This window comes from Malus sylvestris, chromosome 13 (genome assembly GCF_916048215.2).
Source record: "Malus sylvestris chromosome 13, drMalSylv7.2, whole genome shotgun sequence".
NCBI classification, from domain to species: domain Eukaryota; kingdom Viridiplantae; phylum Streptophyta; class Magnoliopsida; order Rosales; family Rosaceae; genus Malus; species Malus sylvestris.
In genome coordinates this window covers 31,815,905-31,839,783 of record NC_062272.1, presented here as the reverse complement: position 1 = coordinate 31,839,783, position 23,879 = coordinate 31,815,905, and the positions used below count along the sequence as shown (strand labels likewise).

Below are 23,879 nucleotides of genomic sequence, written 5' to 3'. Positions count from 1 at the left end.
ATATCCAGCAAGTCTATCCAACATCAAATCAATGAATGGAAAAGGAAAATGATCCTTTCGAGTCTCATTGTTCAATTTCCTATAGTCAGTGCATACTCTCCATCCTGTTGTAGTCCTCGTTGGAATTAACTCATTCTTGTCATTCTTAACCACTGTAACTCCACCCTTTTTCGGTACCAAATGCAAAGCACTCACCCATTTACTATCTGAAATTGGATATATTATTCCAGCGTCTAATAACTTCAAAATCTCAGCTCGTACCACCTCCTTCATATTTGGATTTAATCTGCGTTGATGCTCAACTGAAGGCTTGTAATTGTCTTCCAACAAGATCCGATGCATACAAATGGACGGACTAAGTCCTTTAATGTCAGCAATACTCCACCCAATTGCCATTCTATGCCTTCTTAACACTCTCAATAGTTTTTCTTCTTCAACTTCACTCAAATATGTAGAAATTATAACAGGTAAAGTTTCAGCAGCTCCCAAGAAAGCATACTTTAAATGTGATGGCAATGGCTTCAAATTTAAGGTAGGTGCGGCTATGATACTTGGCAGCGATTTTGAAGGTACAGATCCAAGGTCTTCGAACTCCAATCGATCACTCTTTGTAACTGATTTGAAAGCATCCAAATAAAGAGCACATTCCGCTAACAGTTGATTTTCATCTTCTGAAGTAGCAGCATGAACTAGTGCAGCTTCCATAGGATCACTGGGCTTCTCAACTCTGAATTTTTCAGAAATCGCGGTCTCGACTAAATCAATGCGAAAACAATCTTCCGCTTCTCTTGGAAATTTCCCAGCCTCGAACACTTTGAATGTTGCTTTCTCTTCCCCAATTCTCAATGTCAAAACCCCTTGTTCCACATCAATTAAAGTCCTAGCTGTGATAAGAAATGGCCGACCCAAAATCAACTGAGTCTCATAATCTTCTTCCATATCCAACACCAAGAAATCTGCTTGTCAACCTTCACTAACACATCTTCGATAATTCCCTCTGGATATGCAATTGATCTATCCGCCATCTGCAAAGAAACAGTAGTGGGTTTAATTTCACCTATTCCAATGGTCTTAGCAACAGATAAAGGTAATAAATTAATACTAGACCCCAAATCACATAATGCTTTTTCAAATAAATTAGTGCCAATAATGCATGGAATTTTGAAACTCCCTCTATCTTTTTGCTTGAGCGGAAGCTTTCTTTGAAGGATTGCACTGCATTCTTCTGTCAACTGAATCTTCTCATGATCACCAAATTTTCTTTTCTTTGAGATGATATCCTTCATGAATTTAGCATAATTCGGCATCTGCTCCAAAGCATCGGCAAATGGAATATTAATCTCCAATTTCTTAAACATCTCTAAGAATTTGAAATACTTCTCATCTAACATATTCTTCTTGAGCCGTTGAGGAAAAGGAATAGGGGGCACATATGGCTTCACGGGTTGGACAACAGGCTTAGGGAGTGGCGTGGCTGCAATGAATGATTGTGGTGAAGCTTTTGAAGTGGTTCCCAGTATAGCTAGTGGCTGTACAACATCGGACAGTGGATGCTCCTCTTGTGAAATGGTTTCTACCTTTTCTTCCTCATTGTTTTTCTCAAAATCAGCTGCTGTTTTCACTTGTTTCCCTCTTCGAAGAGTTATTGCTTTAGCTTGCTCATGGTTTCTCGGATTAACTTCAGTTTGGCTTGGAAAAGAACCTTTTTCTCTAACTGCCAAAGAATGAGCTAACTGCCCCATTTGAATCTCCAAATTTTTTATTGAAGCAGCCTGGTTCTGAAGAGTTGTCTCAGTTTTGCTCATAAATTGATTTGTATTGACAGAAAGAGTATTCACGTTACCAGCAAGCTGTGCAATGACATCTTCCAAATTATTCTTCTTCTCTTGAGGTTGGAAACCAGATGGTGGCTTTTGTACATTCTGATTATTAACCCATGAGAGATTTGGATGGTTTCTCCATCCTTGATTATAAGTATTGGAGTATGGATCGTTACCAGGACGTCTGTAAGCATTCACCATGTTCGCTTGCTCTTGAACAAATTCTGGAAAATCAACACTATACGGACAACCAACTGTGGCATGACCAGGAACTGCACATATGGAACAAACCTCTTGAACTGATGCTATCCCATTCATAGAAAGCAAAGTGTCAAGTTTACTAGCAATCACATCGACTTGTGCCTTTGAAGCAAATTCGGTAGAATTATTAATCTCAAAAACTCCTGCCCGTCTTCCTCTTGCTTCAGAATGTTGTGTTTCGAGTGCTAGAGTATCAAAAAGTGCTTGACATTCGGTTGGCGTCCTGTTCTTAATTGATCCCCCTGCATAGTTGTTCACTGCAGCTTTGCTTGAAACTGTTAATCCTTTATAAAATATCCGCATGAGAACTAGAGTAGGCAAACCATGGTGCGGACACTGAATCAACAAATTATTAAATCTCTCCCATGCCTCAGAAAACGTCTCATCTGCCTGTTGAGTGAACTGCATGATACTATCTCTAAGGGTATCGGTCTTCTGGGTCGAGAAGAATTTCTCCAAAAATTTATTCTGAATATCGTTCCAACTCGTCAAGGTTCTAGGCCTCAAAGAATTCAACCAAGTCTTCGCTTTGTCTTTCATAGTGTATGGAAAGACCTTCATCCTGAGATGTTCCTCGGTGACTCCTTCTACCAATGCCATGTTGGACACCATATTGAAGATATCTCTAATATGTGCCAATGGATCTTCAGTGCTCATGCCATGAAAAGAAGGCATCATATTAAAGTGGATAGTCTTCAATTCATAATTCCTTGCAACTGCAGGAAGAGCTATGCTCGACGGTGATTCCGGAATGGTTAGCATATCAAGATCTCCCATCGTTTCATTCTGAACTAACGCCATCTTGCTCTCTTGCTGCTTTTCTTTCTCACTGACTTCTCTTTGTTCTCTTCGGATTTCACGGAGTATTTTCTCAATTTCTGGTTCAAACTCAAGTAATACACAATCCGACGAACGAGTACCAAGCATTCACCTTCAAGAAACAATGAGACAAGGTGAGAATACTCCGAGAAAAAAAATAATCAAAATAAAAAAAACGAAAATAAAATTTAAATAAACTAAATAAAAATCACAAAAGTAAAATAGAATTAAATTCGATCCGAGGCAGCGGCGCCAAAAACTTGTTATTGATAATTGCAAGTGTACAATATCGTCCAAGTCATATAGTGATAAGTAGAGTGTCGTTCAAACAAGGATCGGATTAACCTAAATTTACTATTGAGATTGACTTCAAACTAAACATAAATAAAAGATGGATAACGATGACAAATTAAAATATGCAAAAACCCAAACGAAATTGAAAATATCAATTGAACAAACACGAAGTAAAAGTGAATGAATTATGAAAAATTAATATATTGAAGCACTAGGACATCAGGTTCCTCATTCTCAATCCCATCTAATCCCGTTATTCATATTAAACTCAATTTATTCCCATGTTGCTAGCAATTATCCCTTGATTCGTCAATATTTCCTTTCAGAATATACTAACTGTGTTTCTAACTATCTACCCATGCTATGTCTAGCCACAGAAGTAGATAATTGAATCCCTTTACGCTAAATGGATAATTTCACAATACTACACAAATCATAACCAGTATGTCTACTCAATTATGTAATTCATGGTAATCGTTATGAGAAGCAATCTACTAAACTCAACCTGTCAGTCCCAATTTAGTTCTTCACACAAATAATGGCCAGTTATTTGATAACGATAAAGCACAATAACAATTACTCAACATGGAAAACAACCGAGATCAATATGAAATAATAAGAATTAGATGTTCATGATAAGAGTACACCCTAATCCTAGCAAAAGGACTTAGTTCATGATCGAAATAAAATACACCACGCTAGAATTCGAAAACAAAGAAGGAAACAACTGAAATTCCATTCTCCACTCCACAGCAAAGCTAGAATTCCCCCAATTGCTTCTTCTTTCTCTCGGCTTATGTATGTCTCTGCATTGTGTTATTTTTTTATTTTTCTCTTAGGTCTCCACCCCTCTTGCGGCTCTTGAAATCTCCCCCATCAATTGGAGAGAAGGGTCCGTTCCGTACATCCCCCGGTTGGACTTTTTTTTTTTCTTTTTTTTTGTCTTCTATCCCTTTGCTTTTGTTCTCTAATCCACATGCCGTTTTTATGAAGCCCAAATTGGACTTAATTTGATAAAGCCCAAATTCCAGCACCACTCTCACATAGCATCAGTCCACTTCGTTATTCTTTCGTGCTTTCCTTGTAATTCTTCTAAAAAATCCAGTTTTCTCCGAAAAAATAACTTCTATAAAATTCACACAAAATACATCAAATCCAACTGTTTTATATCAAACCATGACTAAATTAATAGGTAAAAGAGATACAAAATATACCTATTATATCAACCTAACAATGGTATTTAACATGTTTATATTACACCCATTATTGTCGTATAGACCTGTTTGTTTGGTTCCGACTATGTGCAGTATGTTGCCGTATAGGCCATTGTAGTGACTCCGGCTAGAGTAACTTTGAGCTATGAATTCAAACGTATAGATTACCTTAGGGGCTCCAGCTCACATGTTTTATTCCTATGAATTTAATCTTACTTGAATTGCTTACTCTATTATATCTTAGCATGGTATACATATGAAAATGATTATGTGAAGCATGAATTGATATGATTTCGTATATATTTATGTATATGCTTATTTCTTAATTTTGGGAAAAATTATACATGTTTTACAGTGAGGGGTTAGATATGTTGATAAATGAAATGGTTTTGTAAAACATTTGTTTTTGCCCACTCACGTTTTCTGTTTTGCACCCCTCCAGGTTTTAAGTAAGCTTGTTGTTGGTGGCTTAAGGACGTCAGCAATTTTGACCTATCTAAATAATAGTAGGACATTCCTAGTACTGTATAACTAGTACTTGTCTTACTGGACTGCACATAGACTTATTATGTTTGATTAGGAGTGTTTACTGTTGTAACTAACTCCTATCACTTCTTGTTTAGTTGCGCACTCTAGTTATTCAGTTTTTAATTATTCGTATAATTCTTATCTCTATTGCTTCTGCACTGTGCACATGGCTACGTCACTCTCACATGATGGCTAGCATGCCTTGATCTCGGTCGGGGTGTGTCAGTTTGGTATCAGAGCCTATGTTTAGCAGTCCTGTGTAATTCTTGAATGTTCTAATCCTTGTGATGTCTTATGTCAGAACTATGTTGCCTCGGATAGAGCTTCGTTAATCAGCTGAATCTAGTTTCCCTGATATTGCTCAATTAAGGGAAGCTATAGTATCTGCCATTCAATCTGCATTCCATACTCCCCAAAGAACACCTCTTGAGACAGTTTATAACCTGAAGTTGACTCATTTCATTGGAAATGAAGGTCATGAGGGGGCAGAAAAATGGCTTAATCATATTAAGAAGACCGTTCAAGTGATGCAGAGTTAGGGGAATCTTCCTCCTGATAGGTGGGTCGAGACGACTACCTGGTTTTTGGGAGAGTAGCATGCATCCTGGTGGAAACAGGAGTTATACTAGTTGACCCCAGCGGAGATTACGGACTGGGAAGTATTTAAAGATCTGTTTCGAAAAAGGTTCATTCCTCCTGAGTACATTGATCGTAAGAAACAAGAGTTTACTCATTTGAAGCAAGGAAAGATGTCAGCTATTGAGAATTACAGGATGTTTACTGATTTGTCGAGATATGATCCGGAGGTTACTACTAACTCGGTTGAGATGTTCCGCCGTTTCAGATTGGGTGCTAAGAATAAATGGCGTTCCATAGCGACATCGACTCACTGTGCCACTTACCAGGAGTTTTATGAGATTCTACTAAAGATTGAGGACTCAGAGAACATGCCTAGTGAAAGTGAGGAGATGACAAATGAAAAGGGCAAGCATTTCAGAGACCCCGCAAGACCTAGAACTTTAAGAGGAGTGGTGGCAGCTCCAGCTCTTCTAATGGATGATTGAACTAATATGCAGAGGAGAGGTGGTAGATTTACTGGAGGCACTAGGCTCCAGAGGTAGAGAGATTTTGGTGGTTCAGGTGGATCCAGTGCTCCCTTATGCCGCATATGTAATATTAGGCATTTTGGGGAGTGTAGGAGAGGCAGCAGTGGATGCTTCACTTGTGGTCAGATGGATCATAAGGTTGCTCAATGCTCTCAGAGTCAGCGGAGACCCCAGCAGCCTTTCTTTCCATCACCTGCACCTACCCAGCAAGCTTCAGGATCTGGTGGTTATACTCAGACTGGACGAAGAGGTGCCTACCACTATCAAGGTGACGCTGCTCCCTACATCTCAGGACAGCAGCAGTACTCTCAAGATCCTCAGTATCAGAGTGGGTACCCTCAGTATCAGGGAGGATCTATGTCTTATCAGCCACATTCAGCCGGAGGATCTCGGTGGTACCAATGAAGACAGCCCCAACAGGGAGAGATTGCTGCTAGTAGTGCAGGATCTTCGAGGCAGTCAGGTCAGTAGAGGCAGGGACGCGATATTCATGCCAACAGAGGTCGTGGTGGACGACAGCAGAATCAAGGGCGTATCCACAACATGTCACTGCAAGATACCCAGAATAATCCAGATTTAATCATGTGTACGTTAAATATTCTTGGTCATTTTGCTAAAGTATTGATTGATTGTGGTGCTACATATTCTGTTATTTCTCATACATTTGCTCAAGTGACACGACCCCATCCTACACCTTTAGGATATAATTTAGAATTTTCTATGCCTAGAGGGGATAGATGTTTTATGGATCGGGTATATCCAGGATGTCCAGTGATAGTAGAGGATGTTATTATGTCGGCTAATCTTATGCCGTTGGATATTATGGATTTTGATGTGATTTTGGGCACTGATTGGTTGCACTATAATCATGCCAAGATAGATTGTTATGGAAAGATAGTCACATTTCATTGTCCTGGATTACCTGAAGTTACATTTGTAAGAGAACCTAGTGGGGTGAGACATGGTATTATTTCAGCCATGGAAGCAAAGAGATTGTTGTCAAAAGGTTGTTAGGGATATTTGGCTCATATGGTATTGAATGATGATGCTCCTAGTAGTGTGGAGGATGTTCGTGTGGTCAGATATTTTCCGGATGTATTCCCTGAGGATTTGCCTGGATTGCCGCCAGGTTGAGATGTGGAGTTTGTTATTGATCTGCTTCCAGGTACGAATCCTATATCCTTGACTCCTTATATAATGGCTCCTGCTGAATTAAGGGAATTGAAAGTCTAGTTGCAAGAGTTAGTGGATAAAGGTTTTATTCAGCCTAGTACTTCACCTTGGAGAGCTCCAATTTTTTTGTGAGGAAGAAAGATGGAACCTTGAGGCTGTGAATTAATTACAGGCAACTGAATCGGGTAACCATTAAGAACCGTTATCCATTGCCTCGTATAGATGATTTATTTGATCAACTTAGAGGTGCATGTGTATTTTCTAAGATCAATTTGAGGTCAGGTTACTACCAGTTGAAGATTAAAAGAGAGATTTCGGAATTCGAGAATCGGATAGTATGCTTATGCAGGAAAGCAGAATGTATGTGCTGAATAATGTTGAGCTCATAAAACTGCACTTAGGGTGATTGTGATTTAGCCATAAATATGGCACATGCCTGTTTATTATGTCACCTCCCGCACCATATGCTCATATTGGATCCAATTTAGGTGCACAGTCTTGTCGTACAGACCTTAATTATGGTTCCCACTCGTAGGTGACTTGCAATTTATCGCCTAGCTATTATGTGAGAATGGTATTGAGCATGTTTATATTACACCCATTATTGTCGTATAGACCTGTTTGTTTGGTTCTGACTCTTGTGCAGTATGTTGCCATATAGGTCATTGTAGTGACTCTGGCTAGAGTAACTTTGAGCTATGAATTTAGTCGTACAGACTACCTTAGGGGTTCCGGCTCACATGTTATATTCCTATGAATTAAATCTTACCTGAATTGCTTACTCTATTATATCTTGGCATGGCATACATATGAAAATGATTATGTGAAGCATGAATTGATATGATTTCGTATATATTTATGTATATGCTTATTTCTTAATTTTGGGAAAAATTATACATGTTTTACAGTGAGGGGTTAAATATGTTGATAAATGAAATGGTTTTGTAAAACATTTGTTTTTACCCACACACGTTTTCTGTTTTAAGTAAGCTTGCTGTTGGTGGCTTGAGGACGTCGGCAGTTCTGACCTATCTAAATAATAGTAGGACATTCCTGGTACTGTATAACTAGTACTTGTCCTACTGGACTGCACCTAGACTTATTATGCTCTGATTAGGAGTGTTTACTGTTGTAACTAACTCTTATCACTTCTTGTTTAGTTGTGCACTCTAGTAATTCGGTTTTTAATTATTCGTATAATTCTTATCTCTATTACTTCCGCACTGTGCACATAGCTACGTCACTCTCACATGACGGGCAGCATGCCTTGATCTCGGTTGGGGTGTGTCAAGCCTAGTATTTATAGGTAAGAGATTGAGTCTTATTTTAGAATTCTTAATATGGATCCCGTGATTTGTGGGAGTGATTTTATTTGATTTAAATTTGAGCTAATTATTTAATTTAGCTCTTAACTAAATTATAATTTTTATTAGGAAATTAAACCTTAATTGATATAATTTGATCAAAATAGGATTAATATGACCATTTTTTTTATTTGATTTGATTTAATTTAGACTTGATCAATTAAGGTTAATTCTCTTTTTGACTTGATTTGATTTGTTTAGTGAGGATACCAGATGTCGACACTTGTCACACTTGATAATTCATCCCAACTTTGATGAGTCATTTGCCATGTGTGCAATTTGTGCAACTTATGGTATGTGCCACGTAAGTCCCAACGAGTTAAAATTTAATATGTTGGTGAACATTAGTTTTACCGAAATTTTGGATGTCTATAGATTCTTCACTTACAAATAGTTGTACGAAGAAATGAAAGTTGTCAAAAAACAAATCCTGAAATGTTTGTAATACCAAGATAATCATTAGGGACTGTAGTCCGGTGATACGGACTAACAATGACTTGAGAAACAATTCTCTTAGCTTTAGAGATTACAAGCAAAGCTCTCTACTCTTCCAATAATCTGTTTCTCTCTTAGTTTCACCTCTAGGGTATCGCCTTTGATCTTAAACTTAGGAGTCTACTAAGAACTACGGTGGTTTGATCCATGTGCATTGGTACAAGGTATGTAGGCAATCTAGATGGGCTAGATGCAACTGAATCCTCCTTTTGGTAACATTCTTGTTCGTGATTTGTATAGTGGTTCGTAGGCAAACAACAACGTGATTGTATCATTGCAGTTAGGATTTGCTATTTTGCGGTATATGTGTGGAGAAAACCTAATTTAAGGATGCTTTAAAATGATCTCCTAATGCGTAGTTTGAGGAATTATGAAATAGGGCTTTTCACTCGTTGTCAAAAGTTGAATTGGAGATGTTTATCTAGTATTTAACAAGAAGTGTGAAGGGGTGGACAATTAATTTGGAAGGCTAAAATCACTCCTTGCTGAATTCATACAAACCAATAAGGAAGAATCCATTGAGTAATTGGAATCCCCTTCTTACAATTATATTCAAATTGAATGTTTCCAAATATGGAGTTGGTAGTGTTGTTGGTGCCATCATTAAAAATGATTGGGTGAAATTGATGGTGGTCATGACTGTGACGAAGTTATGGCAGATATTTTTGAATTGCAAAATTTCTTATTGATTGAAGAGAGTCGAGGTGCTGATGGGCACTGAATTGATGAAGCTAATAGGCTGATGGTTTAATTAAATGTAAGTGATTGAAACTATATGGTTCACGACGTTGTAATTTTGTTGCTCATAGATTGAAATTTTTTCTATTTCATGTAATTTTTGTAATTAATGTGTCCATGGAGGAAGCTCCTCCATAAATGGAGGCTTATCTTCTTGAGGTTATATCTGATCCTAATAAGTTTCTCTTAATGTTTTTTCTTTTTTGTTGAAAAAAACGGATAATGCTAGAATGATTCTATTGTGTAATGCTATATTGTGTAACATGATCATACCATATTATCATACCTTTATTATAGGAAGATGACTTATTTGATACACAGGGATTCCGTGCTAATAAAATAAAGATATGTGTAAGTTTTTATTTACATATCGTTGTTTCATTGGCACGGGGGATACCACTTGACGATGTACATGTGCTATATAAATTGTTCTCTTATAGAGGTCCCGTACATGATTTTTCACGAATGTGCGATTGAGATTTAATTAGGAGAGCAAAGTTGTATAGAGGTGATAGAACATGTACAAATAACTGTATATTCTTATTATTTTTCTTAATAATTTTGTATGTAAAGTAGAAGACAAAAAGGTAAATCATTTATAATCTAAGAAATTAGTGGGTAGTTAACTTTCCTCTATATCTTTAATTTTTAAATAAATAAAAATTTAAATAAGAAAGAAAGAATAAAAATTATAAGTAAAGAATAAGATGTAGAAATCACTTAGTACTACGGTCTAGTGTATTGTTTTTCATTCGTAACTGAGAGGTCTTAAGTTCAATTCTGGTTAAAGACAAATTTGAACCACATTATTATAGTTAGTTCATTATTATGGTTAATAAGATAGGGTAAATTACACTTTACCACCTCAGATTTGAGGTCGATTTCAATTCCTTACAACATCTTTAAAATATTTCACTTTCATATCTCAAGTACTATTTTATTTCAATATAATACCTCATTTACATTTTCCATCCATTTGTCTGTTAAGAGCTGACGTGGCTGCCACATTTGTGCCACGTGGCAAAAAAATTATTTTTTTATTCATTTCAAATATTATAATATTTTCCCTATTAAAAAAAAAAAACTCATCTTCTTCCTGTAGCCTTCCCCTTCCCTACAACCCAAACACCCCATCCCACCCCACCCCACCCCACCCCCCCCCCCCCCCACCTCCCCCGCAACCCCTAACAACCCTCCCTACCTTTTCACTCCATGGTCGAAGCCCCCGCAACCCCCCACGCCATCACAAACCAGGCCGACGCCATTTCTCACTTCTTCCGAAATCAGATCTCTCCTCTGTCGACTCCAATGGCTTCCCTCACCCAAGCTTCTACTGCCCTTTCCACCTCCTTCATGCCCGCTCTGGTAATTGGATAAAGTTTCCATCTTTCTTTCCCTTGTTTTTTTCATTGTTTTGTGTTTGGGTTTATGGGTGTAGATTTGGATCCTCAGATTGTGGAATTTGTGAATTTGGGTAGATTTGTTGAGCTGAGTTTAGGCAATCGTCTTGCGGTTCGACGACGATTGGGACTTTCAAGTTCGAGATAGTTTGGCAATAAAAGTGTGGTTGATGCGATTTTTTCTGGGGTTTTTGGATGGGAGCGGGATAGGTCTAGGTGCGAAGGCAGCGGGAGCAGAGAGTTGTCGTGGCGGAGGTTCGTGAAGGAGTTTGAGGAGAGAGGATGAGAGAAGGGGTTAAGGGACGTGAGGTCGTCGACGTGGTCGAATTCGAGGGATTTGGGGTGTGACCAGTCTAGAGTTAGGGTTGCGGAGGAGGTGGGGGTGGGGTGGGGTGGGATATGGTGTTTGGGTTGCAGGGAAGGGGAAGGCAACGAGAAGAATAATGGGTTTTTTTTTCTTTTTCTTTTTTTCGTAATAGGAAAAAATATTATAATATTTGAAATGAATAAAAAATTATTTTTTTGTCATGTGGCACAAATGTGGCAGCCACGTCAGCGCAAATGTGGTAGGCACGTCAGCTCTTAAAGGATCAATGGATGAAAAATGTAACAGAGCTATTATATTGAAATAAAATAGTACTTGAGGTACGAAAGTGAAATATTTTAAAAATATTATAAGGAATTGAAATCGACCTTAAACCTAAGATGGTAAAATGTAATTTAGTTAATATTGTTTGTTAATAAAAAAAAAGAAAAAAAGAAAAACAAGAGGAGAATAAGGTGGAATATAGCGTGAAAAACACACAAGCCTTAGCCACTGACTAGTGAGTGTGAGAGCGACTGCGACCAGCGACAGAGCAGACACAGAGAGGGAAAGAGAGGGAAAGAGAGGGAAAGGGGGAGAGAGTTGAGAGCAGCAAAAGATAATAATGTTGATAACGCTCAGAGGAGCCTTTTCTTCTTCTCCGCTTTGCTTCAACAACCCCCATAGCCGTAGCCATAGCCATAGCCATAACCACAGCTTCTCTCATCTTACTCCCTCACCCTCTACAGCACTGAAAAGATCGGTCTGCAAAACCAGCTTCTCCGTTCGGAGAAAACCCAACTCCACCACTACATCTTGGAAGCTTGGCGTTCTCTCCAGCCGGTAATTTCTCATTTCCTTCTTCTTTTGACGGAATTCTGGAGTTTTCTCCCACTTGGGCTTTTGGATTTTGGTTTGTAACGCATGTTTTCAGTGACGATTTTATAGTCTCTGTTTGTTTCTTTGTTTGTTTACACTTTTCCATTCTCAAGTGCAGCAGTTAGAATAGCAAGAAATTTAAATTGATGGTTTGGATTAGATAGAATTGGGATTCGAAAATATTGATAGTATTCCCTCTCAATTTGCAACCTCAAGTGCATATTTGACCATTGAATCTTGAAATGCATTCAATCAAAGTGAAAGCTACGCGATACTGTATGAATTCAATTTGTTTTGTGTACAATTTAAAAGAAAAGAAGAAAAAAAGACGGCTTGAAGTATTTCCTAGAACTATAAAGCTGAATTATATAGATATGAAAGTTATCGAGCTGATTTAAGTTATTTTGCAGCTCAGAAGCCTCAGTTTTTGATCCCTTGGGTATAAATTCAGATGTCAATTCTGGTGTAAATGCTACATGGGAAAGTTTCGTAGGCATATTATCACAAACGTTTGAGAGTGCCTCAAGTTCGAAGAAGGAGAAACCCACTTCAGCTAGAGGCTTGGCAGGTTTGTTTCGTAAAGAATAAGTAATATAGCTTAAGATCCTTAGATATTTTCAAGTTGCAGTTAAAATTTGTAGTTTACAGCAGTTGATTAGAATACTTTGACATTCACAGCTGCAATAGAGGACAGTTCCATTGATTTTGGAGACTTCTTTAAAGGCCCATTACCCGGAAAGTTCCTCAAGCTGTTGGCATATCTGGCCTTGTCTCGACTCGGGATATATATACCTCTTGGTGGGGTTAACCGTGAGGCTTTTGTTGGAAATTTGGACGGTAATAGTTTATTGAGCACCTTGGATTCTTTCTCTGGAGGAGGCATTGGAAGACTTGGGATATGTTCACTTGGTATTGTTCCATTCATCAATGCCTCGATTGTCTTCCAGCTTCTTGCACAAATTTATCCCAAGTTGCAGGATCTTCAGAAAAGAGAAGGAGAAGCAGGAAGAAAGAAAATTCTTCGGTATACTCAATATGCTTCAGTTGGGTTTGCCATAGTCCAGGTTAGGGAGTTAGGCCTTTCTTTTCAATTGCTGCACTCATTAATCAAAATGATAATATATGTTTTGATGACAACATTTGGAACTTGCAATCTATTTGCATGTATATCATTGTTTTGCTAGAAGTAATTGAGGATTCAGTTAAATATCTAGGGAAAGAGTTGTATTGATAAGCACTACAACAATAGTAGTTGCTAGTTATGGTGGCAACACAGGAAGTACTGATAGTCAAGGACTCAAGCTAGAATGATGTGGTGATACAAGTGGCATGATGGTGGTGTTGATATCATCCCAGTGATAGTGACAAATGACAATAGTACATAAGTGTTAGGATGAAACGTTGGTATTCATGAAAATATGGTATCGTGAGAACTCAAAGTAAAAGTAATGAAAACTGAGGGTAGTTCGGTGTCTGATGGTTTTGGGTAGTTTTTATTAGGAAAAATGGTGAATACTCTAGATGAATCTGGAATCTAAGTATGCAGTTCACTGTAAGATATTGGGGCAGTCTGGAAGGTTAATATGTGCACCCAGTTCTGAAAATTCCCTTATGTACATCAAAATATAACTTTTGAATATGCTGTCTGTGCATGACTTTTTAAAAATTATTATTTCTTGAGATATTCTTGCAGTGTGCTTATATCTGCCTCTTTTTTAATGGAAGGCAATTGGCCAAGTATTCTACCTTCGTCCATATGTCAATGACTTCAGTACAGAGTGGGTCATCTCTTCTGTTACCTTATTGACACTTGGCTCAGTATTGACAACTTACATTGGCGAACGAATCACAGACCTAAAACTCGGAAATGGCACATCTCTTTTGATATTCACAAGCATTATCTCATACTTTCCAGCATCCATTGGTAGGACTGTTGCGCAGGCATTTCAGGATGGTAACTATGTTGGACTTGCCACCATAGCTGTCTCCTTCTTTGTATTGGTCCTTGGTATTGTATATGTTCAGGTAAATGCTTCTTTTAATACAAATATCTGCTTTCTGGATGTCGAGAAACATTTGCAATAATCTAAACAAAGGGTTTCAGGAAGCAGAAAGGAAAATTCCACTTAACTATGCCTCAAGATATAACACCAACAGAGGTGGAGGGCTTCAAAGATCTGCTTACCTACCCTTTAAGGTTTGTATTCTTGCTTCTTAATTTTCTGAAGTGGTAGAATTTCAGAGGATTTATGGTCATAATGCTAATGATTAGAAAATACTAATGTGGACATACTTGGAAATATATGTAATTCTTTCCCCGCCAATTCAGAGTGGTTTTGATCACTTAGACCCCCTTATGGGACAGAATCTCTTCGTTCGCCCACAAAGGTCAGCAGAGAGATGTTTTAACTATGTCACCATTCAGCAAATTTATATGTTCTATTACTAGTTCTTGCTTACACATAAGTGTACTCTGTTGGAGAGTCTCCTCAATACCTACTTGGTTACAGTGCCAAGAAATTGGGTATGCCTGTCTTGCAAGTAAGACTACTACCATTTTTTTCTATTTTATTCCCCTCTAGTTGATGAGGGTTCCCTGTCATACAGAAAGAGAAATAATTTTTATATAAGTCTTTCACTGCCTTACAAGCATTCCTCAATGTGATGTTTCTTGTCAAAAGATGGAAATAGAACAACTGGAATGATACCGTATCCATGTTCATGCGTTTTGGTAGTGTTATTCCACTATCACCAAATCTCCAGTCTCAGCAGTAGGTTCTTTTATCACAACTTTTCCCCCTGTAGGAGTATCCTTTCTATGAAATTGCCACTTTATGCATGTTCTGGCCAATTCACTAATTATTTTCTGATCATTAAGATGTGTGCATAGTACATACTCATTTGCATGCAAATGTGTGTTTTGTGATTGAATAACCTTTTTCTAGCAAAAAAACTAAAAAACTCTTTCCACACCTTTGTAGGTTCTGCCTTTTCTTCTGTTTTTATTTTATTTTCTGCTTACTCATGCAGTATTCATGAATAGATGTATGTCGTGCTTATGAATATAGGTGCACACCTCAACTCAGGAAACAAAGTATAGGAAGGTGATTAGAAAAGTTTCATTTTACTAATCTGCAACATCTAGGTTTATTTCATATGTTTTATAATATCATCGTGCATTCTGCATTGGTATAGCCTTTATGATGAACTGAGCCTGCCTCTGGTGTACTCACTATCCTTTAGTATCCTTGATATTAGGTCAAGTGATTTTCTGTAGATAATTGTTGTTACCTTTGGCTTCTAGTGTTACCGAATACATCATATTCTTCTCTTTCTGATATTTCCATTTCTTTTCCAGCACCCTAGTTTCAAGTATTCTATATGCAAGATCTTTGCCAGTAACAAAGTTCCCTTTCCATTTTATGAACATCACCAACCAGTGCTATGGTTGCTTCTCAAAAGTGCTCTCCTTTCTTTTGTTCAGCTTATGTTAATGATGATTTATTTTGAATACTGCTTATATTGACGCTAATTTATAGATACACTTTTTCCGTCCTTATGCCCAATCATTTTTTCCCCTAATATGTAGCTTATCTAAATAATTCAACTAAGCAGGTGAATAGTTCTGGAGTTATGCCAATAATATTTTCTACATCATCATTAGCTCTTCCTGGTACTATAGCACGCTTCACCGGTTTAGCTGCATTGAAGAACGCTGCAGTGGCTTTAAATCCAGGGGGTAAGAAGCTGCAATTTTTAGTGGTAATAGGTGTTGGAGTTGGACATAAAAGTTGAAAAGAATAACAACTATGTATTGGCTTATATACTTATACACTATCTTCATTTCAACCTGCATGATTGAGCTTGAAAACCTGCCACATTTTTTCCATTATTCACCTGTATATACATCTAGTGCATCATCAAACATATTTTATCGTCAAAGTCTTCTGCTTTGAATTTGACAATCTTCTTGATAATTAACTACAGATTTCTTATTCGTTGTCAATATTAAGTGATGACTGGACTTGGGGTTTTAGTTATTTTGCTTTTTGGTTTTGGTTTTATTATGGTTATCTAGAGATCCTATGGAGTTTTGAGATGAAATTAGATTTTTTGTCATTTAAATTATCATTAATTATCTTGGGGAAGTTGTAACGGTAGTATCGATTACAGATGTAGGTTAATAAATTGAATGACAGAAGAGGAATAGTTCCATCGTCTAATTAGCACTTATATTCCATTTTTAGCATTTGGAACATCTGTTATACTAAATGTTTCCAGTTAACTTTTTGTAGGTTCTTTCTATCTCCCCACCAACATCCTTTTAATAGCCTTCTTCAACTACTACTACACTTTCCTACAGTTGGATCCTGACGATGTAAGTGAACAGTTGAAGCGCCAAGGTGCATCAATACCACTTGTACGACCGGGTAAAAGTACGGCTGCATTTCTTAAGACAGTAAGTTTCTTCTTTGTCAAAGAAATATGTGGCTGATTATTTGCATTACTACCATGGATGTGTTTAATCAGTCAGTTTGATGCTCAATTAGCCATAAAACTCTTTTGTAGAGTTAATTGTGATGGGTGCATAAATCGGCATGTTTCCTTGGTTTGTCAAGTAGCATCGAATTTAATAAGTAGCGAATTGCCATCGAACAATCAACCTGTGATGCTAAGAGTGAATATTAATAGCATCTTCCTGTCTTAAGTGTCCATTTTGTTGCCAACTGTATCAAGTTTGAAAAGGTTATTATGAATGACTCATGCAGCTTTCTTTATATTGGTTTTACTTTTTCAGAGATTGGTTATGATTTCCAAATAGAAGTATCCAGTATTAAGTTATCGCTTAAATGTCTTAGCTATTTCCCTTCGTGAGTTTTCTTGAATGTCCAACGAGAATAGATTGGAGTCGGTTCTGTTGACCCTTGAAATTACAAAGCCTACGTGGCGTGCAATGCTGAGTAATTATGAGCTAACTACGTAATTCGTGTGAATGAGAGCGTGCCAACTCTCAGCTGAGCTCAGTCGCACAAGTAGAATAGATGTGGCGGTGGTGGTGTTGAATGCAACTGTACTCGAGCGATTATGGTAGAGGAACACATTTCGACCTTGGGTTCTAGAACCTAAAGACAAGGTTTCCTAGATCATTGTGAAGCTTAGGATGGCCTACATCATCTTCGGTCACCTCAACTATATTCGTGAAAATATAGGTGCGCCAAATCGGTATAAGGCTGTAAGGACACAAGTATTCAAAAGAGATGAGCGTTTTTATGGTGAACGTAGTTCGGCCGTCTAAATGCTGAATTGCGAAAGTGCACCGGAGAGTAACCAATCATAGAACACTGCACTTCGCTGGGAAGCTGATGAAGTGACCTCTTTCGATGCAAAAAGTTCGAAACTCTACCAGCCGAGACTTGGATAGATAACCAACTAACTAGAAGCTGTGCTGTTCACTTGTCCGAACTGAAAGTGCTCCTAAAGCGCCTAGTTCTATGACTCTAGTGCTATTCACTTATTTGAACTAAAGATGTCCCCGGTTGCAAACACAATGTTGTTCACTTATCCAAACTGAAGATGTATTGGCAGCAGGGTTAGGATAGTTAGTGTTTTTCCTAGGGATGTGAGAAGGGGCTCTCTACGTTGCAAAACCTCTTGTATTTATAGGGATGAATTCCGTGATGGCCAAGTCTACCGGATGACATAATTATGATAATATTCTGATTCTTCGGCATATTTACTGAATATACACATAATTATTCCGGGTTGAAATATTCTGATTCTTCGGCATATTTACTGAATATACACATAATTATTCTGGGTTGAAACTCTATTGCCTCCAAGTCTCGTCATCTTCGACCAGGACTTTGAGGCTAGATTGATCATGTGATTGATTCGAACCTTTATCTGGAAACAAATCATGGTCCTCAATATTTTTCTCATACAACAGCTTAGAGTATATGGACCGAGTGCGTGCTGGGTCCAAACAGGTCCATATTACCAAAAATAAAAAAACTAAATGAGGTTGATTGGTGCATCTGTTTTTCCCCTTTCCAGTAACTTTAATTTATGTCTTGAGCGGTGAGGATGTGGAAAAAAAAAAGCTTAATTTCAACAGACGGAACTTAAGATATTTGGGGTTACCTCTCTCTTATTTAGTATAATAAAGACATCTGATACTATGCATTTGTTTTTATTCACGGTAATGCCAACTTGTATATTCATGGCTTTCAAGGTTGATTCACAAAGCATTTTTATATGCATCATGCTGATCCAGTGAACTTCCTTTTACTTTTATTGGGTTGCAATCCAACTTTCCATTGAAGAGTATTGCAAAATAGTATATTGCTTCCAAGTTCTTTCCATTATATCTCTTTTTTCCGTATATGCACGGTATTCTTGATATTCATTAGACATGGAGTCCTTGATACGTATTTCTGGTTACCCTCTCATATATTTATGACTTCAAGGATTGATTCACAACATAGCATATTGTTTTTAAGTTCTCTCTATCATATGCCATTTTCTTACTTTTTCTTCTTCTGTGGATCTCCGTCAGAAAGCATGAACTTAGTATTAAATGTTAGATCTTTTCGTCTTAAAATTGAAATGAATTATTAATGTCTTTCGATGGTTGGAGGCAGGTTCTAAGTCGAATATCAGTGCTTGGTTCAGCCTTCCTGGCAATCCTGGCTGCTGGTCCTTCAGTAATTGAACAAGTGACGCACCTCACTGCATTTCGTGGATTCGCAGGCACATCTGTTCTCATCCTTGTTGGTTGTGCAACTGACACAGCAAGAAAAGTTGAAGCAGAGATAATATCTCAGAAGTACAAGAACATAGAGTTCTATAACATCGATAAGTATGGCCCGTAATGCATGACAGATTAAAAACTTAGCCTGCTGTACAAAGGATGTGTATGCAAAGGAAACGAGTAGGGACGAGGGGATGTGGTTTGGCATGAATAGAGTTTCATCTGTTAGACATGTACGAGTTGAGATACTAGAGATCGATTGAGGCTTGTACGTATGCTGCACCGCATCCACCAATTTTCTTGTAATATTTGAACAAGACGTTTGGAAATTCAAAGGGAAGCCGAAATGAATTTGTAATGCTCAGGTTCTTACCGTCAAAACTTAAAAGCACGGCTGATTTAGAGGTGGAAAAAAAACCGAAAATTCCAAACCGAATCGAAAAAATCCCGAAACCAAATCGAAAAAATCTCAAACCGAAAATCTCGAAAATTTTGGTACCCAATACCGAATTGAACTGAAATTAAAAAATATATATATTATTTAATTTTAAATATATATTTAGAATTGGAACAGCCATTCGATTTTGTTGAGATTTATTCTCAACTGTTGATTCCAAATAAACCTCACTCAAAGTCTCAGACTCTCAGTCACTCTCTCTCGACCTCACGTCACCTCACCCTCCTCGTAGTCCTTGACCTCACCCTCACTCCATCACTCTCTCTCTTGACCTCACCTCACCCTCACTCGGTCACTCTCTCATGACCTCACTTCCTCACCCTCCTTGCTGATTTCTCTCGATCTCTCTCCTCCTTATTTGCCGTCTTCGAATCCGGCCACACCCACATCACACAAGTGGATCACCTCTCTTTGGACTGACCTATCACCTCTCTGATCTCTCTCTCTCTCTCGACTTCTCATCCCTCACTGTGCACCGATTCTCGATCAAATCAGGTAAATTTTGGAATTAATTTAGGGTTCGAAATCTAGATTAGGGTTTGTGAAATTTGTTCATGTTTTGGATTGGATGTTCATGATTCCAGCCCTAATTTAATTTCTATATTTATGTTTACCATTAGGTTAGGGTTTATGAATTTTTTTTCCTATTTAATAATGCTATTACTGGAATTTGCAAGGTAAAGTTTTCTGGGTTTTTACTTTGTTCCTCCAAAAGGGTCTTAGAAAGTCTAATTCTTTAATACATTTGTGTGGGTTTTGTTCAATTGGTGGGTTGTAAATCTCTTATTGATAACATCTAAATTTTCATTTTTAATCCAAGGGTTTTGCAGCTCCACATTTTGATGTGCTTTCTGCTCTACTTTGTTTATTTTTCATGAAAGTTTTGTATATTTTTCATAATAATAATTTTTGTTGCTTCTTCTGGCTTTGCATCATCTAATTTTTTATTTCAGTAAATGGAAAACCAGAAAGTAAAAAAAGCATGTTTTGATGCTTTTTGCCTTCAAATTTTGGGGCTTTGTAAGGTAAATTTGTTAATTTTTTTCTCGTTTCTAAGATTGTAGTATTTGTATTTGCAGGACCTCTCCTGGAAGGTTTCATATTTGTTAATTTTTTTCTTATTTCTAAGATTGAACTCCGCCTATGTAAGTTTATCTTACATTGCCGGTCCCAAGCCCAGGTAAAGGAGGAGGGGGAGGGCGTCAGGTAGTCGACAGCCGGCACTCCACAGTTACGTCGAATCCTTATGAAAATGAATTCAGAACGAAATCGCGCTAAAGCTAGGGCGTCACCCGTAAGTGGCGCGCTGTGTGGCCCGAGCACAGTGATAAGTGAGCAAGGGTCGCTGTATCTCCATAGGCACCCGGATGCAGTGTTAAATGAGCAAGGGGGCCATAGAAACTTCTTTTCGAACGACTCCACTCAAAGTTGTTTGGGAGCATATGCACCTATCAACTTTACACGGGACACACAAAAGAAGTACTTTGATTCCATTGGACGGGGGAGGGTGAAGAAGCTAGGACAGAAGGGTAGAGTTCAGGAGAGTAGAATGCGTTTAGGAACGTGGAACATAGGAACCTTAACGGGAAAATCTATGGAAGTAGTGGAAGTTATGGTGATGAGAAGGATAAATATTATGTGCCTACAAGAAACTAAGTGGGTTGGTCTTAAGGCAAAGGATCTAGAAAACTTAGGGTTTAAACTTTGGTACTCGGGCACAAATAGAACGAGAAACGGTGTTGGCATCATCGTGGACAAGACCTTGACACAAGATGTTGTAGATGTCAAGAGGGTAGGAGATAGAATCATGGCAATCAAGATTGTAGTAGGACAAGAACTTATCAATGTGATTAGTGCGTACGCACCTCAAGTAGGGTTGGATATGAGTTCGAAGGAGAAATTTTGGGAAGACCTTGGAGACTTGGTGCAAGGAATTGCTCAGACGGAGAAGTTATTTATAGGAGGAGATTTAAATGGACACGTGGGCAGGGAGACAGGCAACTATGGAGGTTTTCATGGTGGCCATGGTTTTGGGGAGAGAAACGAGGATGGGGAAGCTATCTTGGATTTTGCAATGGCATATGATCTCTTCTTAGCCAACACCTTCTTTAAGAAGAGAGAAGAACATGTGATCACCTACAAGAGTGGGTCGTCAAAAACACAAATAAATTTTCTTCTAATGAGGAAAGGGGATCGTATAACTTGTAAGGATTGCAAAGTTATACCAGGAGAGAGCGTGACTAATCAACATCGCTTGTTGGTGATGGATGTACATATCAAAAGAGTGAGAAAAAAGAATAAGACTTGGAAGTGCTCAAGGACTAGATGGTGGAATCTAAAAGAAGAAAAACAAGTCATTTTCAAAGAGAAAGTAATCACCCAGGGTGTGTGGGATAGAGAGGGGGAAGCTAGCCAAATGTGGGATTCCATGGCTAGTTGTATCCGAAAAGTAGCAAAAGAGGTATTAGGAGAGTCGAAGGGCTTTGCCCCACACCAAAAGGAATCTTGGTGGTGGAATGAGGAGGTACAAACAAAGGTGAAGGCTAAGAAGGAATGTTGTAAAGCCTTATACAAGGATAGGACCGATGAAAATGGTGAAAGGTATAGAAAAGCGAAGCAAGAGGCGAAGAAAGCTGTGAGAGAAGCTAAGTTAGCGGCTTATGACGATATGTATAAGCGACTAGATACCAAAGAAGGAGAGTTGGATATCTATAAACTAGCTAGAGCAAGGGAAAAGAAGACAAGGGACCTAAACCAAGTGAGGTGCATCAAGGATGAGGATGGAAAGGTTCTTGCTACAGAGAACGCGGTTAAAGACAGATGGAGAGGTTATTTTCATAATCTTTTCAATGAAGGACATGAAAGGAGTGCTTCTTTAGGGGAATTGAGTAACTCAGAAGAGTGTAGAAACTACTCTTTTTATCGTCGAATCCGGAAGGAAGAAGTGGTTGTAGCTTTGAAGAAGATGAAGCATAGAAAAGCAGTAGGCCTAGACGATATACCAATCGAAGTGTGGAAAGTTTTGGGAGAGACAGGTATAACATGGCTCACTGACCTTTTCAATAGGATTTTGAAAACGAAGAAGATGCCAAATGAGTGGCGAACGAGCACTTTGGTGCCTATCTACAAGAATAAGGGCGACGTACAAAATTGCATGAACTATAGGGGTATTAAGCTAATGAGTCATACAATGAAGCTCTGGGAGAGAGTCATTGAGCATAGATTGAGGCAAGAGACACGGGTTTCGGACAACCAATTCGGGTTCATGCCAGGGCGCTCAACCATAGAGGCAATCTATCTCTTACGAAGATTGATGGAAAGATATAGAGATGGGAAAAATGATTTACACATGGTCTTTATAGATTTGGAAAAAGCGTATGATAGGGTCCCAAGAGACATTCTTTGGAGGATTTTAGAGAAGAAAGGAGTACGAGTAGCATATATCCAAGCTATAAAGGATATGTATGAATGAACAAAGACTGCCGTAAGAACTCATGAAGGACAAACCGAAAGCTTTCCCATAACTGTAGGATTACATCAAGGCTCATCCTTAAGTCCTTACCTTTTTGCGTTGGTAATGGATGAGTTAACAGGACATATTCAAGATGATATTCCTTGGTGTATGCTTTTCGCAGACGATATAGTGTTGATAGATGAAACTCAGGAAGGGGTAAATGCAAAGCTTAACCTTTGGAGAGAAGTGTTGGAATCTAAAGGTCTTCGCCTAAGCCGATCAAAGACAGAATATATGGAGTGCAAGTTCAGTGCAAATGGAGGCCAAAACGAGTTAGGGGTGAGGATCGGAGATCAAGAAATACCAAAGAGCGACCGTTTTCGTTACCTAGGATCTATCTTGCAAAAGAACGGCGAATTAGATGGAGATCTTAACCATAGAATACAAGTTGGATGGATGAAGTGGAAGAGTGCATCCGGCGTGTTGTGTGACCGTCGTATGCCACTGAAGCTTAAGGGAAAATTTTATAGGACGGCAATAAGGCCGACGATGCTGTATGGCACAGAATGTTGGGCGGTGAAGCATCAACACGTACACAAAATGGGTGTAGCGGAGATGAGGATGCTTCGTTGGTTGTGTGGGCACACAAGAAAGGATAAGATTAGGAATGAGGATATCTGGGGTAAAGTAGGAGTAGCCGAAATTGAAGGAAAGATGAGAGAAAATTGGTTACGGTGGTTTGGACATGTGCAAAGAAGGCCTACTGACGCTCCGATTAGAAGATGCGACTATGGGACAGAGGTTCAAGACTGAAGGGGTAGA

General features: G+C 38.4%; 2 protein-coding genes and 1 pseudogene across 2 annotated transcripts; 2 read left to right on the top strand and 1 right to left on the bottom strand.

Moving 5' to 3' along the window:
• Positions 1-911: 911 nt before the first annotated feature.
• Positions 912-3,008, bottom strand: LOC126595427 (uncharacterized). Its single transcript, XM_050261730.1, has one exon. It carries the CDS (start codon positions 3,006-3,008, stop codon positions 912-914), a length of 2,097 nt encoding a protein of 698 aa, XP_050117687.1.
• On the top strand, positions 2,401-2,507 carry LOC126598254 (small nucleolar RNA R71; annotated as a pseudogene).
• A 9,013-nt stretch (positions 3,009-12,021) lies between the features above and the next one.
• Positions 12,022-19,504, top strand: LOC126596341 (preprotein translocase subunit SCY1, chloroplastic). Its single transcript, XM_050262894.1, has 8 exons — positions 12,022-12,359; positions 12,806-12,963; positions 13,074-13,459; positions 14,121-14,420; positions 14,500-14,592; positions 16,011-16,134; positions 16,691-16,854; positions 19,037-19,504. The coding sequence occupies exons 1-8, from the start codon at positions 12,142-12,144 to the stop codon at positions 19,265-19,267; spliced, it is 1,674 nt and encodes a 557-aa protein (XP_050118851.1). The 5' UTR covers positions 12,022-12,141; the 3' UTR covers positions 19,268-19,504.
• The last annotated feature ends 4,375 nt before the right edge of the window (positions 19,505-23,879 follow it).

Bases quoted from the DNA above. Each gene is read 5' to 3' on its own strand.
- LOC126595427 (XM_050261730.1), bottom strand. From the start codon at position 3,008: ATGCTTGGTACTCGTTCGTCGGATTGTGTATTACTTGAGTTTGAACCA.
- LOC126596341 (XM_050262894.1), top strand. From the start codon at position 12,142: ATGTTGATAACGCTCAGAGGAGCCTTTTCTTCTTCTCCGCTTTGCTTC. The intron at 14,593-16,010 runs GTTTGTATTCTT...TCAACTAAGCAG, and splicing joins CTGCTTACCTACCCTTTAAG to GTGAATAGTTCTGGAGTTAT. The intron at 16,855-19,036 runs GTAAGTTTCTTC...GGTTGGAGGCAG, and splicing joins CGGCTGCATTTCTTAAGACA to GTTCTAAGTCGAATATCAGT.